Genomic DNA, 16,254 nt, shown 5'->3' on the forward strand with positions numbered 1-16,254 from the left:
GTTATGCTGGAACTGAAATTTGTGCGAAGGTTGCTCTTCCCTAAGCAACCCAAACCCCCCAGACCTTGGCTCCAGAAATCCCACTCATCAAAGGATAGAACTTCAGTTGCAGGTCTGAACATAACCTTACCGTAGGGCTCAGTTTCAGACCTCTAGAACCTCTGGTTTGCTTGTTGTCTAATGGAAGATATGTATTTTAGTTTTTGAACTTTTCTATTGACTTTTTTCTGATATTTCTGAGTGGGAGTCTCTCTCTCTCTCTCTCAGTACCACCCCCAGACCCCAATATAATAATTTCAGGTTTCTTGCAAGTTTGAGTATTTCTTGCTTTGTGAGGTTATTGGACAGTCAAGCAAGATGGAAGCCATTATTTGTTTCCCCCGGCCTCTGTTTTCTTTTTTGATGGAAGCAATTATTCTGACACTGAGGTTAATATACTTTTATGTCTTTATGGATAATTGGGATGCCATGATTTTGCGAGAGCCATATTCCAGTTAGCTTTTGTTTTCCTTTGTTTGTTGGTAGAAGTTAGCTTTTTTTTTTCCAGCTCTTATGTGGTTGCAATGCTGCATTACCATTATGCAAAACTGTAAGCGTAATGCATGCTCAGAAAGAGATGGCATGAAGAATGCTTTGCAACATTCCATTAACTTGACTGTTTTTTGGGATGATCGTCCCTGGCATTTCTTCACGTTCAAAGGTGTCGTGCAAAGAAGACTAGACCTGCTGGTTGGGCTGCTTTTGATTTCAAGCAGAAGCAGAAATAAGGTCTCAAACTAGACTGATGTTGAACCCTATGTTCCAAATAGGACTACCACTGTGGCTCCCTCTGGAAACTTAATGCTGAGAAATTTTCTACCAGTGAATGCTCTTTCATCAGTGCTTTAACCTGAAATGAACTTTCCAATTGTCATTGATGACAATGATTCATTCAAGTGAATATGACAGTTTTGCAGTTTTATGAAATTCTACTCAAAGTGGTGAAAGTTCTATAGAGGTAAGAAATGGCATTCTTGTAGTCCTATTGCATCTTTACCTGACAAGTCCACTTTATGGGTCTTTAGCTCAATTGGTAGAGCACTTGGAACATGTGCATGTCTCAAGAATGTTCCAAGGGGATGGTGGTTCGAATCCACCAAGACTTTTTTGATTCAACTATTCATAGTTAAGGCAATCATGTAGAAGTAGGTGTAGTTACAGTAAAGAATATTCGAAGGATACTTGAGAAGAGCAACTAGAGACTCTTTTTGTTAGCAAGCTTAACTTAAACAAGAGAAGTTCTTGTTGCTGTTGGCAAGCTTGACTTAAACAAAGGGAGAGATTAATACCACCTAACACAGGTCTAGAACAAAAACGGGGGAAAATGTTTATGCCAAATAAAGCGTTCCCAAAACAGAAACACTATCAAATGCAGCCTTAATGTTAACCTTTGTCTTCAGACACAAACTCCTCTTGAAAAGCAATTTGAGACTTGGATTGACAAGCTTAAGCCCAGTTTCACCCCTGCCAACGTCAATGATGCCCTCTGTTCTCAATCAGACCATGATCTTGCCCTTGAAATTTCTGATGGGCTGCACGTGGCTGTAAACACAACAATGTTACCACACCATGATTGGGAAGCACTTTGGGCATGCTGAAACCCTGATGGAGGAGTTTGTTTCTGGTGCATGCTCTGGCAGTGTCATTCTCTACAATTCAATGATCCAGTTCTGTTGTAGCTATAAGCGACAGTTTAACCGTGCATTTGATGTTTACAATAAAATGCAGGGATTTTCAGACTGCAAGTCCTCTCCAGAAACCTACATGTTGCGCTTGAACCCAATCCTTGGGAAATTCAGTAAGTTAGATGTCTGATACACTTACTTGCACATAGTCTGATTTTTACTGAAACAGATGAAGGCTTCTGGTGTTTTTCCAGCCACATATGTGTTGAATGTGATAATAAAATCTTACCAAGTATTGGATGAAGCTATTCGGTTTTTTCATGGAATGGATTTATACGGTTGTGAACCAAATGCATATACATATAGTTATATCGTGAAAGATTTCTGCGAGAAGGGGAAGGTGGGATAGGTTTTTTGTAAGGAGATGAGGAGTAACTAGCTGTACTTACATGACTCTCATTTGTAGCCTTGCGATGGAACGGATATTTGAAGATGCTAGTAACATTCTGTTTGATATGTTTGATAATTCAATATCTCCTGATCTTTTATGGCATAAGACTGTTGGGAGAATTGTATAAGGTAGGGAAATTAAGCTCTTTATTTTCTTGAAGAATTAAGGAAGAAGGATGTCTTAATGGGGGAGAAGCCTTACAACACCTTGTTGAAGAAAGTTCATCTGTAGAAGATCATTTTTCCATCTGGTATTTATTATTCTTTTCTAATTATCTTTCATATTATATTACATTCATATGTACTGTTTATTTCGGAGTTTTGAGCATAGAACAGAACTTGGGAAGCATATCACAATTTTTCACATGTAATGATGCAATAAAAATGAATCTATCTACAGTATTAAATGCAAAGTTGACGACGAAAGCAGGTTTTTTTTTTTTTTTCTTGATAAATATGATGTTGTATTGAATAATTAGAAGGATCTAAAAGAGCTCAGGGCAAGCTAAAAATTACAATAGGAGAAATTGAGAGGAAAGGTATGCACAGATTTGGCCTTGTCCCAAGTAGACCTCGAATAGAGCAAATTGGAGGGCTAAGATCCATGTAGCGGATCCTATCTAGCTTTGTTTTACTCTGTTACTATTTTTGTGATCTATTTCCTTTCACTTGTACTTTTCTTTTTCTTTGTCCTTGCTTGGATCCATGTAGCTGCCCCATTGCGTTGAGATAAGGCTTTGTTGTTGTTGTTGTTGTTGCTGCTGCTGCTTTATTGAATGATTAGATTCATCAAAATTGTCAACCCAGTTCCCCATAGTCATAAGACTTGGCAACCCCTTAGCTCATTAATATTTTAGAATGAACTTATCCACTGCAAAAGCCACAATTCCTTCCTACATTTTATCCTTTACATTGTTTGAAACACACAAATTATAGATACCAAGCAATACACATCATAAACCTTCCAAGTACAAGAGGATTTTAGAGTTATCTCAATACATGTCGACTGTAGATTTTGCGTTTAGTGAAAATCGGCTGCTAGTAATGCATCCCTTATAACCAAGTGGCTGCTCCCAAAGCAAATGTGGAATCCATTATATATAGAACATCTATATTTTTATCCTAATTCATGAGCATTTACTTTTGGCTGCAGATGAATGGTGATCAAATTAGTAACTATTAGGGTTGAAGAAATTTCCTCCCTCTCAGTAACCTCAAAGACCAATCAGAGGGCTAGTCGTTGAATGATTTTTTGCATCATTGAAGCACATCTTCTAAACAATATTAGAACAATGGAGAAACTATCCTGAAAATTGGGATGAGACCAGGATTTTTCTGGGATTACTTTCTTTCCATATCCTAGTTATTATGGTGCTGAATTTTTTGGGTAAGGTACTGGAAAAGCATGTGCAGGTGCGATTTCTAGCCAGCCAATCTCCTGTTTATTCTGTCAACAATGTGACTTAGACTTTTAACTCAAAATCGAGGATGGAGAAATTTGGTTTCTACATTTTATATCTTTGGAGAAATGGCTTCATAGGATATCTCTTTGATACTCATAAGAGAACATTATCCAGTCTTTCACAATGATAGACATTTTTAGCGAAGAAAATACCTCTTTTACCCTGATACCATGTTGTCCTGAAATATCAGAGAATGGATCTAAAATAGCCTTGATGGTAAGAAAATCCTTGGAATTTTCCCTACAGAAAATAAATGTGTAATTTGCAAATCGTAGAAGAAAAATTTTCAGAGCATTGCGAGATACTTTAACACTCTTAAAAAAATTTAAGTTCTCTATAGGTTGACAAGAGACGGGAAAGCACTTCCATTGCAATGATAAACAAGTAAAAGTTGAGAAGGCAGCCTTGTTTGAGCCATCTAGAGGATTTAAAATACTCAAACAAAGAGCCTTCTCACACCGGTTCTTCCTAAAACCAAGGAATTCAAAGAGTGCCCGAAGGAGCCCCCATTCCAATCTGTCATAGGCTTTGGCCATATCGAGTTTAATGGCCACATAACCCAATTTTCCCTTTTTATTTTTGAGATGGTAAAATATCTTGCTTCATATGTCATTTCCCCCTCCTTTGTTCATTGGATATATTCATGCATTTCCTCTCTCTGCTTCTCTGTTCTAATCAATGGTAGTCCTACTGGATATTTCTCTTTCTTGGTTGGCATTCAACAATAATGCCCTCTATCTCTTTTCCTTTTATCTCTTGCCCTTGAGGTTCTCTCCCGTTCCATACAATCCTCCACCAACCAACACCTCATTTTTCCCATCCCCAAATGTAAAGGCCTTATGCTCACCCACCTTGCTTTTGCAGGTGACTCCATAATCTTCTCCAAAGATGATCCCACTCCCATATCTGGGCTTCATATCAATCTTCTCAATTCTGGTATTTTTCCTTTCTGGTGTCTTCGATGTTTGCAGAGACCAGATTCTTACCCTCTCTAGGTTCACGCTTGGCCCTCTCTCTATTAAATTCCTAGGGCTGTCCCTCATCTATTCCAGGCTCTCCTCCCATCATTGCTCTCCCATGCTTGAACTTATGACTAAACTTCTGATTCGGGAAGGCAATGTTCTCTCCTATGCTGGTCATCTGGTTCTCATTAAATCAGTCCTCCCAATTAATGTACCTCTATCGGTTTGGAATTTTGTCCTCCTTGCTAACACTTGGAAAGCTATTGACTCTCCTCTGCTCCTTCCCAAAGGACGGAGTAGACTCCTCAAAGTTTCTCCTCCTTATGAGTTGGTTAAAGGACTATTGTCCCAAAGCTTGAGGAGACTTAGGTTTGAGGAAAATAAAAGATCTCAATTATGTCGGCATCTTTAAGCTTATTTGGAAAATTGCTTCTAAGCACAACAATATTTGGGTTTCTAAGGTCTACTCCAACTCCCTCAAGAATGATTCCCTCTAGACTGCTTCCCCCCTCCTTTGATGCCTTTCGGATCTAATGCAAAATCCTTAACTCTAGACCTACTGCTCTCGGTGTGATTTCTTATGTTATTTGCAATGACTCTTCCACCTCCCAATGGATGGATACTTTATATCCCTCTGGTATCCTTATCTCCCTGGTCTCTCATAGATACATCTATTCCTTTGGCTTGAGTAGATCCGCCAAAGTTTCCTCCATTCTTTCCTCTGATAGATGGTCTCCCCCATCTCCCCATCCCCTTGTCGACCTCTGGTCCTCCCTCCCCCAAGTTCCTCTCATCGTGGCAGAGAGGATAAGGTCCTTTGGCTCCCCTCTTCCCAAGATTTGTTCTCCACTGGCTCTACTTGGGATTTCATCCGTTTCAAAGGCCCCCTCAAGCCTTGGTGCAATACTATCTGGTTTACAAGACATATCCTGCGCCACAACTTCACAGCTTGACGCGCAATCATTAATTGCCTCCTTACCTGGCCTTTTCTCATTTATCGGCACATTCAGGTCCCCCCTCTTATTATCTCTACTAGGTGGCACTGAAGATGTTGACTATATTTTTTTCTTTTACCCCTTCGCCTCCTTTATCTGGAATAGGCTCCTCAGTTCTTACTGGTTGTCTTGCAAAAGAATCCTTCCTTTGTCTAGAGAATATACTTGGATTGACATGACTTTTTGGGGGCCTACTATCTATAATACTATTGGGAACCTCACCTTCAATGCCACAATTAACCACATTTGGATGGAGCGTAGTTTTTGTAGATGGACTTCCAACTCTCAATCTTTTGATGAGATTTGGAAACCCATCTACTTTGATGTTAGCTTCAAGCTTGGTTGTCTCTGCCATCATCCTGTTAGTGATACCCCAAGAAACATGCTCACTGTTGTTTCTTGGGGTCTTCTGTAACACCCCACTTCCACATAGATACATGTGGCATGACTAGGATGCTTAGCCATCCTATAATTCTACCAGGATTTCTAATAGTAGTAGCTTAACCGTTACAATCATTAAACGGAACCAAACTAAAATCATTACTGTGGAATCAGAGTATATATATAAAATCAATTTCAAGTATTGGGGATAAACTAATTGTTAGCCATATACAACAACTGTGTTTTATGTAATAACTATATTTTATCTTTCATAAAAGTAATTGTTACGACAGATATTATAACATCCACAATGATAACATAAAAAAAAATACAAGAATAGATGACAACCTAATCCTTAGCTCACGGTTTAGTATAGGCACATGTATCACATGCATAATTTGAACCATATTCCTCGGGCTCTGGTCCCTACCATAGTCCGCTATGGAAGAGGATGTGTCACTGCTCATGGGTACCATGGTACCTATATCATTATCTAAAAAGAAACGCATATATAGTGTGAGCTACGACTAGCTTAGTGAGTGATGGGGTTCATGCAAGAAATCACGTATAAGCCATGATGTGGAATGATGCAATTCATTTTATTATAACCACCTAACATACAACTAAGTTAGGTTTATGCTACTATAGTACATGAGGTAGTATCCCTGGTCCCGAAATCACACATTGGTTATCTAGCGATACAAACCCTAGTCATGGTTAGGAGCCTGTCAGTCCTAGAATGCGCCATTGGTCACCTCACAAACCCCTGATAGCCTATCCTGGCAACCAAGGCGCCGAAATTACCATCGGCCAAGTTGGGATAGTTTTCGCCTTCGACAATAATCGTACTGCAGAAATGGCATTATGAAAAAACTTATCAGACCTAATACAATGATTTGTCCAACACCTTACTTTTATTGGCAAGGGGTCGTAGCAAAGGAATGCGATACCTAACCACAATCACATACATGCCTTTCATAATTATACATATAAAAATACGATACTAGAATTTTCATCGGCCACACCGCATCCATGTCCACGCTTATCTAGCATAGAATCAGTTAGTATGGGATACACGGTAGCAAAATTCCCATCGGCCACACCGCTTACTCATATCCAAGCCTACACTAATGCACACCCAAATCTATGATACAATCTACATTGTGGCGATCACAGTACCGGAATTTCCCTCGGCCACACCGTACCCCACGTACACACAACATTAATAACGACAATTCATACATATAAACAATTAATACAATTCAAATATAGTAAAAAAGTTATCAATATTATACACTAATTCTAATTTAAAACACTCCAAGATAAGGTCAAACCACCACTCACCTTGTCTTTCAATCGAGTGAGATAATTTCTCCAGTATGAATGTCTAAATCAAACCCCGCTAGGCTTCATCAGATGTGAATATCTTTGTCATGGTTGCAAGGCCAATTAATGTTTGTCCCACAAGTGGATTTATGTTCCAATCGAACAGAAGCTGGTTTGGATCAACAAACCCACCGGATGGTAAGGGACATGCCGGTGGTTGTAGAAGTGTTGTACACTTTTAGGGCCGCACCATCTCGAGTCCTCTTGTTAGATTTATTCTGTGGGTCTTCCCATCTTTCATTTAAGTCTACCTGCTCGCCTTTCCACAGGGCCATTTGGGAGTTCATTGATTCTTTGACTGAATCCCAAAACCCTAAGTTTGGGTAAAAATGCTCCTGGAGATCGAGGAACCTACTTTGAGCTCGGGGGAGTACAATTTGCATAATCCCGATCACCAATATCACCGGGGTTGAGGCATGCTCCTCCAACCCGGCATAACACTGATTCTCTACCTACCCAAACACAAAATGGAAAGAAGAAAGAGGTTGGGGAAACGGTTTCCCTTACCTTCGGAAGTTCCGACAATAAGGGGGGAGTGGCCAGACGGATCTCCTCCTTTCTTCTTCTCTTCTTTCATATCCTTCTTTTTTTCCTTCTTTTCTCCCTCTCACATTTTTCTTAGGTGAAGTAATGAGCCCTTAATTTCCTTATTTATAGCCAATACCCTTAGGGTTTGTTTGCAAATCCAATAGACCTTGGCCAAACTAGCTCAACCTGAGAGTTAAGCCATGTGGGCCCACCACGTTAGGCTCACAAGGTGTATAAGTGGAGTGGGTAGGTCCCATATAATGTGGGGACAAGAGTGGGGTAGGGCAACACACGTGTAGCGAGCTCATGGGAAAAGAATGGAATTCAACATAACAAGATCCACTGGTTGATGGTCATTGGTAGGTCACTGTCCAACCGGTGGACAATACCAGTTGCTATATTTAGCTAGTTTCTAGTTCTTTCTGCCAACACCTAAGGGGGTTTCCTAGGGACTTGTGTATGGTCATATAGTGAGTGTTTGCCATGCATTGAATGTCAAGCGGACGGGTGGTCGGATCACTTACCATCAAAGCTTGGGAGGTTTGAATCCCTTCCAGTTTAACCGAAAATGTCCACACTGACATATAGGGTCATTCCTCCCCTCTGTGCAGTAGATTACTGCAAGCCAATAGGTAGCAAAGTTGACATTCTCAGGTGCATCACCTATTGATAAAAGTTCAAATTTGATCAGATTATGGCATGGGTGTAGCACCTTCCCTCCATCATCTCCCCACTTGATGTTTCCCTTCCCTTAGTTGGGCATTTGACTTCTAGTGTTGTTTTTGCCCCTCTTGAGGTCTTGCTTCTAGTGGCTCCCCCTCCCTTTCCTTTGTTAATATCTTCGTCTTTGGTAATGAACTTTTATTCAAAAAAAAAAAAAAAAATATATATATATATATATATATATGCTAGCATTTTCCAAAGACAGAGATTTATTAAACAACCGGCTTCTTAACCAATTCAATATGGCTAAAAACTGAATGATTCCACAGAGAGAACCTGGCTGAAACTAGCCAATTTGGTAGATAAGTTATCCATTGATGATGCATCCCAATTAGTAAAGCAGAAAGTACTAAAATCAAGATTGAAGGGATCCTGGGAACCCGAAGGACACATAGAGTTTGGATTAGATACACACATAGTTTTAACAATTGGACCAGATCGGTCGAAATCGCCCGGATCTGATTGGTATCGGTCTAGACTGATCCAATGGTATGTCTAAGGGTAAAAAGGTCCAAAAAATAGATAAATCAGATCCCGCGTTTCAAAGATTCGTTCGAAATTCGAAACTACCCGGAAATTAGAAACCCCCATAAAACGGTCGTTTTTGGGGATTTATTCTGAAAGTCGAAAGCAAGCAAAACGAAAGGATTATTCGTCTCACAGCAAAAGAAAAAAAGGATTGTTCACATTTGAGATTTTTCTGAAAAAATTCTATCTGTCTTGAGAATCTGAAACAATTCTCTCTGTCTTGAGAATCTGAAACCGCTCTCTGTTTTCTGCTATTCTAAAGTTTCTGCTATTCTTTATGCTTTTTTTTTTTTTTTTTTTTTTTTTTTTTTTTACTTTTTTTTTTCATTCACCATGGATGCAAGTGATCAGTATCGGTGCCTTATTAAAAAAATTATGGTTCGGAGGAAAAATTACGGGGAAAATGTAAGTCGGTCTTTCCGGTAGCTGAAGAAGTTGCTTTCCTGTAATTAGGGTTTACTAGAAATTGTTGCTTTCCTGTAATTAGGGTTTCGATTCTTCCTATTTTATGATTATTTATTTATTTATTTTGGATGTTCCTTTGGGTCACGCAGTTGGATAGATTCATCCCCAATAGAGCAGCGATGGATTTCGACTATGCTCGATATATGTTGACAGAAGGGACGAAGGTGAAGGAAAACCCTGCAGTGAGTTCTACATCTGTTTACCAGAAGGAACTCGCAGAACTTTTCAACATGAACGGGAGGCGAATTTTAGCTTTCAAAGACAAGCCTCCCACCCCTGTTGAGCTGTTCCCTTCTAAATTCTTCTCTGATCGACAATTGAAAGCCGTGAAGCCTCAAAGACACATTCCTAAGGTGGATGTCTTCCCTTTGTTGATTATTTACACTTGACGATGATGTCATTTTGTTCTGAAACTCCGTTTGGTGGTTTTGATTTATGAAATTCTGATGGTATTTGATCCTGAAATTCTGTTCTCAATGTTAATTTTATTGTTTTGTTATTTCATACAGAGTTCTGAGAGGACATTAAATTGTCCTGATATATTGGATGACTACTGCTTGAATCTACTGGACTGGGGTAGCAGCAATATCCTGTCAATTGCCCTTGGCAGCAGTGTACTTCTATGGAATGCTTCGGATGGTTCTTCTGATGAACTAGTGACAATTGAGGATGATTATGGTCCCGTTACTAGTGTCAGTTGGGCTCCTGATGGTCGACACATTGCTATCGGCTTACAGAATTCTGAAGTCCAGCTTTGGGATACTACTACGAAAATAAAGGTCAGTGATTTCTTTGAATGTAGTGCTTCTTTCAGGTATTTGTGATAAGTACTTTGTTGTGATTTTATTTATTTATTAATTTATTTACTTGATTTGTTCTTACAGGTGAGAACTCTTAATGGAGGCCACCAAGCGCGAGTGGGTGCCCTGGACTGGTGGAACAATCACGTCCTGACAACAGGAGCAAATGATTCCCGCATTATAAACAATGATGTGAGGATGAGGTCTCACATTGTTGAAACCTATAGAGGGCACACCCGAGAGGTGTGCGGGCTAAAATGGTCAACCTCAGGCAAGCAACTAGCAAGCGGGGGAAATGATAACCGTATACATATATGGGATCGGGCAATGGCTTCTTCGAATTCTTCAACCCAGTGGCTGCATAGATTTGAAGATCACACAGCTACTGTTAAAGCTCTTGCTTGGTGTCCCTTCCAGAGAAATTTGCTTGCCTCTGGTGGGGGTGCAGAAGACCATTGTATAAAGTTCTGGAATACACGCACAGGTGCTTGCTTGAATTCAGTGGACACTAGTTCACCAGTATGCTCTCTGCTCTGGAGCAAGAATGAGCGGGAGCTTCTGAGCTCTCATGGGTTGACAGACAATCAACTAACTCTGTGGAAATACCCATCTATGGTAAAGATGGCAGAGCTTACTGGTCATAATTCAAGAGTTTTATTCATGGCTCAGGTATTGATCTAAAGAATATGTAGATATATATTTGGTTTTGATAATTTGGACTATGGTTGATTCCTAATTCATTCCTCAATTCCTTTCAGAGCCCAGATGGTTCCACTGTGGCATCTGCAGCAGCAGATGAAAGATTAAAATTTTGGAAAGTTTTTGGGACTCCACCGCGTGCCCCAAAAACAAATCCAGAGCCATATTCAAATGTAAGCCACATCAGATAGAGCTTCTAGGAAGATGTTTCAATTTGCAACAAATCATCGTCAAAGAGGTATTTTGTTTGCCTTCCATTTGATCATTTTCTTAATACAGAAAACCATAAAGCCTGTCGACAGCTAAAAGGCTTGTATAATATTAAGTTTCACATTACAATAATACCCTGAAGTATGGACTGATAGCCAGACTATCCCATACCAGATCAATGAATTTCTTGGGCCTACAATATGGACCAGCAACCCTGTATTTTGAAACACCATGTTTTGGCTTAACCCACCAAAGTCTAACCTTTTTATGGGGCCAACCAATGCTAACTTGGCAACTCCATCAGTGGACTAGTGAGGAAATTCATTTGCTTTATACTGTTTGCTTTTATGGTTTCATGTCCGTGATTTAATGTAATATCGAATGCACAACAATAAATCATATTTTGTTAGCAGCTTATATCTCACAAATTCTGTAACTATAGACTACTTAATGTTTTTGCAGAAGTTGAACTTGTACTTATTGTAATATGACGCAGGTACTACTACCCTCGTATCCTTATTATATATGATGATATGATTAAATGCATTACTTTGTAGAAGGTGAGTTCTCATATGCCAATTTGTTGTTTCTTGCAAGTTGCAATTAGAAGAAGACAGAATATTATATGGTGTCTGCGTGTTTGAGTATTTTTGTCTTCCAATGCACTTCTGTTGAGGAAAACGTGGATAATAATTATCATAAATACCACCACCACGTGCTCAAGGAAGGTGTGTAGCCATTTTTGTCTCTTACAGTTGAGAACTCTTAATGGAGGCCACTGAGCCTGAGCGGGTGCCCTGTATTGGTGGAACAGTCACATCCTGACAACAGGAGCAAAGGATATCTGCATCATAAACAATGATGTGAGGATGAGGTCTCAAATTGTTGAAATCTATAGAGTGCACACCCGAGAGGTGTGTGGGCTAAAATGGTCAACCTCAGGCAAGCGACTAGCAAGCGGGGGAAATGATAACCGTATACATCTATGGGATCAGGCAATGCCTTCTTCGAATTCTTCAACCCAGTGGCTGCATAGATTTGAAGATCACACAGCTTCTGTGAAAGCTTTTGCTTGGTGTCCCTTCCAGAGTAATTTGCTTGCCTCTGGTGGGGGTGCAGAAGACCATTGTATAAAGTTCTGGAATACACACACACAGGTGCTTACTTGAATTCGGTGGACACTGCTTCACAAGATGCTCTCTGCTCTGGAGCAAGAATGAGCGGGAGCTTGTGAGCTCTCATGGGTCGACAGAGAATCAACTTACCCTGTGGAAATACCCATCTATGGTAAAGATGGCAGAGCTTACTGGTCATAAGTCAAGAGTTTTATTCATGGCTCAGGTATTGATATAAAGAAACAGGAATCTTTTTTTTGGTTCTCAGAATCTAGACTATTTCTTCATTCCTTTTTCAATTCCTTTTAGAGCCCAGATGGTTCCACTGTGGCATCTGCAGCAGCAGATGAAACATTAGAATTTTGGAAAGTTTTTGGGACTCCATAGCCTGCAACAAAAACAAATCCAGAGCCATTTGCAAATGTAAGCTGATCAGATAGAGCTTCTAGGAAGATGTTTCAATTTGCAAGAAATCTTCAAGGAGGTATTTTGTTTTCCTTCCATTTTGTCATTTTCTTAATAGGAAACCATAAAGCCTGTTAGTGCTCTTCACTGCTTTCATTGAAAGTTGAATGGTTCTCATTCAACCCCATTATGACCCGGTTTATGCGGTGTTGGGGTCAATATGGACCTGTGGGTATAGTAAGGCCGAAGGCCTGGATACCCGTTGTTAGCAAAAAAAAAAAAAACCGTAAAGCCTGTCGACAGCTAAAAGACTCATATAATATTAAGTTTTAGATTACAATAATACCCTGAAGTATAGACTAATAACCAGACTATCCCAGACCAAATCAATGAGTTTCTTGGGCCTACAATATGGACCACCAACCCTTTATTTTGAAACATCATGTTTGGGCTTAGGCCACCAAAGCATAACCTTTTTATGAAGCCAACCCATAGCCAACTTGGCAACTCCATCAGTGGACTAGTGAGGAAATTCAGTTGCTTTATATTGTTTACTTTTATTGTTCCAGGTCCTTGAATTCGTGTAATATCGAATGCACAATAAAAATCATATTTTGTTAGCAGCTTACATCTCACGAATTCTGTAACTAACTGTAGACTACTTAATGTTCTCTTAGAAGTGGGACTTCCACTTATTGTAATATTATGCAGGTGCTACTACTCCCATATCCTTATTATATATGATGACATGCTTCAATGCGCATAACTTTGTAAGATATGTTATCCATTTCTACTTTTTGTTTGCATCCACTGATTAAGATCGTCATTTTGTAGAAGTTGAGATCTCATATGCCAATTTGTTGTTTTTTCCAATGCACTTCTGTTGATGAAACCATGGGTAATAATTATAATTAATACCACTACCTCCTCCTCAAGGAAGGTGTGTAACCATTTTTGTCTCCCTTTTGAGGAACAGATTTATGATGATGCTTTTAATCTTCATTTACTATTTTTGGTAATGCACTTGTGTGAACCTCCATTATTTTGGTTTTTTATTTATTTTTATTTTTTTTACATTTTAATTGTCATGACTAACCGGTTATTCACAAAAGCATGAGGAAAAAAACAAAAATAAGTCTCTTATTCCAGGTTCGAGCTGCTAATGTAGGAGCACCCCAATGTCCGAATCAAGTGTTCTGGATATGCTCCATAGAACTTTAGATTAGTTCTTTTCTGATTTGGAGTGTTGCATTATAGGAAAAATAAGTTATTTCTGTGACATTTCTTAGGGCTTATATTTGGAAGGTTATTGGTATTGTTTGAAACATTATTGAGTTTCCTGTCAAACGTGTCCAAGATCTTACTATCTCAAGCTATATTGGGAAAATCATGACCAATTTATTGGGGTGTTGAACTCAAGGATTAAAGTATCGGTATCGGTTGCCGTATCGATCGGCCAAATTTAAGATACGTATCAGAGGGTATCGTATCGTATCGGAGATACATTAAGATACGCTAAAGATACACACATAAATGGATAGAAAACATTTTTTTAAACACTTTTGCATAAAGAATTTGTTAAAAAAAGCTATTGATGACATGTATTATGCATAAACACTAAATTGAGGGTATCGTACTAAGAATTCAAGGTTTGTAGTTGTCCCATAAATGTAAAATCCTTGTTCCCAACCTTGATTTCCACTTTAGCTAGAGAGAAATATGGTTGACAACAACTTTGGAACAAAAACCCTTCAAAAAATCATGTTTTTCTAAAAAATTACCCATCTTGACCATTATATGACTGTAGCGCACTTTATCGGTACATACCGATATATATCGATACTCACCGATACGTACCGATATATATCGATACTCACCGATACGTGCCGATATATACCGATACGTACCGATTGATACATACCGATACTCACCGATACGTACCAATACATACTGAAACGTACATTTTACCTCAATTTTATATTTTCCATAGAGTCGTATCGTAGCATATTGTATTGTATCGATGTGTATTGGTGGTGTATTGATGCATATCGGTATGTATTGTAGGATATATATCGATACGAAAGGATTTTAAAAATTCCATGTATCGTATCGGTCGGCTAAATTTAAGATACGTATAGGAGGGTATCGTATTGGTATCGGAGATACTTAAAACCATACTTGAACTATGTCTGGTTTCTAGCTTAGGAAATCTTTGGAGATTATGACTTCTTTTCAAGTCATTTTCTTTAATTGGTAGTTTGTTTAAGGGATTGAGCCCTTGATGGAGTTTTCATAATGAAGCTTTGCTCAGACTTGGATGTAGCCGTAAAACCATCTTAATTCTACTAACTTCAGAGTTGGAGGGCCTTCCCTCCTGGAATTGTTTTTTTGGGGTGATGTAGTGGTGCATGGCTGCCAACATAGAAATAGAACATTGGTTTGTGTATAGAATATGAGGTTGTTCTATATATGCAAGTGGGCTCACCCAGAAGCTGTGATTGGAAATGAAAGTGTCTATTATATTATCAGAGTCATGGAGTGCAACTTCAAGAGATCTGTCATGAAGTGAGTTGCCTCAGATAAAGAACACTGATTGGGTGAAAAGGGTGTGACATTGTGAAGCTTTTACCTTTTCCACATGTTGAATTATATGGAAAGATAAATAGTTGGGTTTTTGTAAATTAATTATTAGTCCAAAATGCATTAGTCCTTTGTGTTAAGTAAATTTCAAGATGTAAACTTGTGAAAACTATTTCTTGTGATTGGAGATTCTAATTTGGGTTTTCCCCCCTCCTCTTTCCCTAATATATGTCAGAATTGACACCGTAAAATTTTTTGGGTTATAATTCAGTTTAAATGCAGTTTTTTTAGGGGTACAAATAGTCTGACTATCTATTTTTGTTCATAATAAGATACTTTTATTATGAAAAAAAATGTTTTATATTTAACAAGAATAAGTCCGTGGGTCCTCCTAACTCAGATGCATGTTGTTATTTTCATGTCCTCTTTTCTGATTCCATGTTCTGTCATTAATAATTTATTCTACCTATTTTTTTTTGGTTTATCGTAATTATTATTTAGATTGGTATTTAAGCCTTCCTTCAGGATTGCAATGTCTCAGCTTGTGGATGGTTTATCTCTGAGAAAGCTTTTTGATGAAATAATTTTTGGTTACATTTATGCAGCCTCCACGGGCAAAGCACTGTCTTGATTGTGACAAATGTGTTCTTCAGTTTGATCATCGCTGCATTTGGCTTAGGAAGACATGCATCGGCCAAGGTAACAATTGCTGAGTTTGGTGAGTTTTGTGCAATCTCGCTCTTCAGCGTAGCATATTATCTTATGATGACTGCACAAAAATAAGATTTGGATAGGGGGGAGGGGGAGGGGATTCAAATACTTAATATAAAAGAAAATGCTAGAAAGCTAAACCTAAACGCCTTAGTGATTTGTTGTGGAACCAGCAAAAAACTTTTTCTA

General features: G+C 38.8%; 1 protein-coding gene and 2 pseudogenes across 1 annotated transcript; all 3 read left to right on the forward strand.

Annotated features, from left to right (window-relative positions):
* Positions 1 to 579: 579 nt before the first annotated feature.
* On the forward strand, positions 580 to 2,242 carry LOC122082048 (annotated as a pseudogene).
* Positions 2,243 to 9,384: 7,142 nt separating this feature from the next.
* Positions 9,385 to 11,760, forward strand: LOC122082781 (cell division cycle 20.1, cofactor of APC complex-like). Its single transcript, XM_042650551.1, has 6 exons — positions 9,385 to 9,485; positions 9,635 to 9,898; positions 10,055 to 10,324; positions 10,430 to 11,014; positions 11,104 to 11,282; positions 11,717 to 11,760. Exons 1-5 carry the CDS (start codon positions 9,414 to 9,416, stop codon positions 11,233 to 11,235), a joined length of 1,323 nt encoding a protein of 440 aa, XP_042506485.1. The 5' UTR covers positions 9,385 to 9,413; the 3' UTR covers positions 11,236 to 11,282; positions 11,717 to 11,760.
* Positions 11,742 to 13,491, forward strand: LOC122082049 (annotated as a pseudogene).
* Positions 13,492 to 16,254: the final 2,763 nt, after the last annotated feature.

Source organism: Macadamia integrifolia, chromosome 6, assembly GCF_013358625.1.
Source record: "Macadamia integrifolia cultivar HAES 741 chromosome 6, SCU_Mint_v3, whole genome shotgun sequence".
Classification (NCBI taxonomy): domain Eukaryota; kingdom Viridiplantae; phylum Streptophyta; class Magnoliopsida; order Proteales; family Proteaceae; genus Macadamia; species Macadamia integrifolia.